The sequence below is a fragment of the Nanorana parkeri genome, unplaced genomic scaffold (assembly GCF_000935625.1).
Source record: "Nanorana parkeri isolate BGI_ZX_2015 unplaced genomic scaffold, ASM93562v1 scaffold4311, whole genome shotgun sequence".
Lineage (NCBI taxonomy): Eukaryota > Metazoa > Chordata > Amphibia > Anura > Dicroglossidae > Nanorana > Nanorana parkeri.
The window spans coordinates 7,462-10,671 of NW_017310574.1; the positions used below are offsets into that span (position 1 = coordinate 7,462).

The following is a 3,210-nucleotide window of genomic DNA, read 5'->3' on the forward strand; positions in this document are numbered from 1 at the left end:
CCTCTTCTGATCACACAGAGGGGAGGGGGTCCTCTTCTGATCACACAGAGGGGAGGGGGTCCTCTTCTGATCACACAGAGGGGAGGGGGTCCTCTTCTGATCACACAGTAGGAGAGGGGAGGAGGTCCCTCTTCTGATCACACAGAGGGGAGGGGAGGGGGTCCTCCTCTGATCAGTACTAGGGTCCAGTGGCTATCAGGGCTGGGTCAGCATGGAGTTTGTATGTTGTTATTTGGGGGGATCCCCGGACTGATGGTGTCCCTTCTGTCTGCAGACTCTGGTGCAGGTGGGTCTGTACACCTTGGGGCGCAGTCCCCTCGTGTTCCCGGACGCCCTGCGCTATGACCCCGCGCGCTGGCTCAGGAGGGAGGAAACAAACTTCAAGGCTCTGGCATTCGGCTTCGGCTCGCGGCAATGCATCGGACGCAGGATCGCCGAGACGGAGATTGCGCTTTTCCTGATGCACGTGAGTCCCGGGGACTATTGTGGGGACCCCATGAGGGGGATCCAGGGATGAGTATGACGGCTGCCACTCAGGGGACACGGGAAGGAGCAAGTCTCAGTCTCTCCTCCTCCGTTGCGTTTGCCCCTCGTCCTCCTCCGTTGCGTCTCTCTGTCCTCCTCCTCTGTTGGGTTTGCCCCTCCTCCTCCTCCGTTGGGTCTGCCCCTCCTCCTCCTCCGTTGGGTTTGCCCCTCCTCCTCCTCTGTTGGGTTTGCCCCTCCTCCTCCGTTGGGTTTGCCCCTCCTCCTCCGTTGGGTTTGCCCCTCCTCCTCCGTTGGGTTTGCCCCTCCTCCTCCGTTGGGTTTGCCCCTCCTCCTCCTCCGTTGGGTCTGCCCCTCCTCCTCCGTTGGGTCTGCCCCTCCTCCTCCGTTGAGTCTGTCTGTCCTCCTCCGTTGGGTCTCTCTGTCCTCCTCCTCCGTTGGGTCTGCCCCTCCTCCGTTGGGTTTGCCCCTCCTCCGTTGGGTCTGCCCCTCCTCCGTTGGGTTTGCCCCTCCTCCGTTGGGTCTGCCCCTCCTCCGTTGGGTTTGCCCCTCCTCCGTTGGGTCTGCCCCTCCTCCGTTGGGTTTGCCCCTCCTCCGTTGGGTCTGCCCCTCCTCCGTTGGGTTTGCCCCTCCTCCGTTGGGTCTGCCCCTCCTCCGTTGGGTTTGCCCCTCCTCCGTTGGGTCTGCCCCTCCTCCGTTGGGTTTGCCCCTCCTCCGTTGGGTCTGCCCCTCCTCCGTTGGGTTTGCCCCTCCTCCGTTGGGTCTGCCCCTCCTCCGTTGGGTTTGCCCCTCCTCCGTTGGGTCTGCCCCTCCTCCGTTGGGTTTGCCCCTCCTCCGTTGGGTCTGCCCCTCCTCCGTTGGGTTTGCCCCTCCTCCGTTGGGTCTGCCCCTCCTCCGTTGGGTTTGCCCCTCCTCCGTTGGGTCTGCCCCTCCTCCGTTGGGTTTGCCCCTCCTCCGTTGGGTCTGCCCCTCCTCCGTTGGGTTTGCCCCTCCTCCGTTGGGTCTGCCCCTCCTCCGTTGGGTTTGCCCCTCCTCCGTTGGGTCTGCCCCTCCTCCGTTGGGTTTGCCCCTCCTCCGTTGGGTCTGCCCCTCCTCCGTTGGGTTTGCCCCTCCTCCGTTGGGTCTGCCCCTCCTCCGTTGGGTTTGCCCCTCCTCCGTTGGGTCTGCCCCTCCTCCGTTGGGTTTGCCCCTCCTCCGTTGGGTCTGCCCCTCCTCCGTTGGGTTTGCCCCTCCTCCGTTGGGTCTGCCCCTCCTCCGTTGGGTTTGCCCCTCCTCCGTTGGGTCTGCCCCTCCTCCGTTGGGTTTGCCCCTCCTCCGTTGGGTCTGCCCCTCCTCCGTTGGGTTTGCCCCTCCTCCGTTGGGTCTGCCCCTCCTCCGTTGGGTTTGCCCCTCCTCCGTTGGGTCTGCCCCTCCTCCGTTGGGTTTGCCCCTCCTCCGTTGGGTCTGCCCCTCCTCCGTTGGGTTTGCCCCTCCTCCGTTGGGTCTGCCCCTCCTCCGTTGGGTTTGCCCCTCCTCCGTTGGGTCTGCCCCTCCTCCGTTGGGTTTGCCCCTCCTCCGTTGGGTCTGCCCCTCCTCCGTTGGGTTTGCCCCTCCTCCGTTGGGTCTGCCCCTCCTCCGTTGGGTTTGCCCCTCCTCCGTTGGGTCTGCCCCTCCTCCGTTGGGTTTGCCCCTCCTCCGTTGGGTCTGCCCCTCCTCCGTTGGGTTTGCCCCTCCTCCGTTGGGTCTGCCCCTCCTCCGTTGGGTTTGCCCCTCCTCCGTTGGGTCTGCCCCTCCTCCGTTGGGTTTGCCCCTCCTCCGTTGGGTCTGCCCCTCCTCCGTTGGGTTTGCCCCTCCTCCGTTGGGTCTGCCCCTCCTCCGTTGGGTTTGCCCCTCCTCCGTTGGGTCTGCCCCTCCTCCGTTGGGTTTGCCCCTCCTCCGTTGGGTCTGCCCCTCCTCCGTTGGGTTTGCCCCTCCTCCGTTGGGTCTGCCCCTCCTCCGTTGGGTTTGCCCCTCCTCCGTTGGGTCTGCCCCTCCTCCGTTGGGTTTGCCCCTCCTCCGTTGGGTCTGCCCCTCCTCCGTTGGGTTTGCCCCTCCTCCGTTGGGTCTGCCCCTCCTCCGTTGGGTTTGCCCCTCCTCCGTTGGGTCTGCCCCTCCTCCGTTGGGTTTGCCCCTCCTCCGTTGGGTCTGCCCCTCCTCCGTTGGGTTTGCCCCTCCTCCGTTGGGTCTGCCCCTCCTCCGTTGGGTTTGCCCCTCCTCCGTTGGGTCTGCCCCTCCTCCGTTGGGTTTGCCCCTCCTCCGTTGGGTCTGCCCCTCCTCCGTTGGGTTTGCCCCTCCTCCGTTGGGTCTGCCCCTCCTCCGTTGGGTTTGCCCCTCCTCCGTTGGGTCTGCCCCTCCTCCGTTGGGTTTGCCCCTCCTCCGTTGGGTCTGCCCCTCCTCCGTTGGGTTTGCCCCTCCTCCGTTGGGTCTGCCCCTCCTCCGTTGGGTTTGCCCCTCCTCCGTTGGGTCTGCCCCTCCTCCGTTGGGTTTGCCCCTCCTCCGTTGGGTCTGCCCCTCCTCCGTTGGGTTTGCCCCTCCTCCGTTGGGTCTGCCCCTCCTCCGTTGGGTTTGCCCCTCCTCCTCCGTTGGGTCTGCCCCTCCTCCTCTGTTGGGTCTCTCTGTCCTCCTCCTCTGTTGGGTTTGCCCCTCCTCCTCCTCCGTTGGGTCTGCCCCTCCTCCTCCTCCGTTGGGTTTCCCCCTCCTCCTCCTCGT

At 65.7% G+C, this 3,210-nt stretch overlaps 1 protein-coding gene across 1 annotated transcript in view; it reads left to right on the forward strand.

Moving 5' to 3' along the window:
• LOC108803839 (cytochrome P450 11B, mitochondrial) overlaps nucleotides 1–3,210 on the forward strand; it is a gene marked incomplete at its 5' end in the record, with an annotated part of 11,882 nt that overhangs the window by 6,579 nt on the left and 2,093 nt on the right. The window contains one exon of the mRNA XM_018575636.1: nucleotides 275–466. Within this exon, the coding sequence (XP_018431138.1) occupies nucleotides 275–466 (192 nt within the window). The remainder of the gene's footprint in view (nucleotides 1–274; nucleotides 467–3,210) is intronic.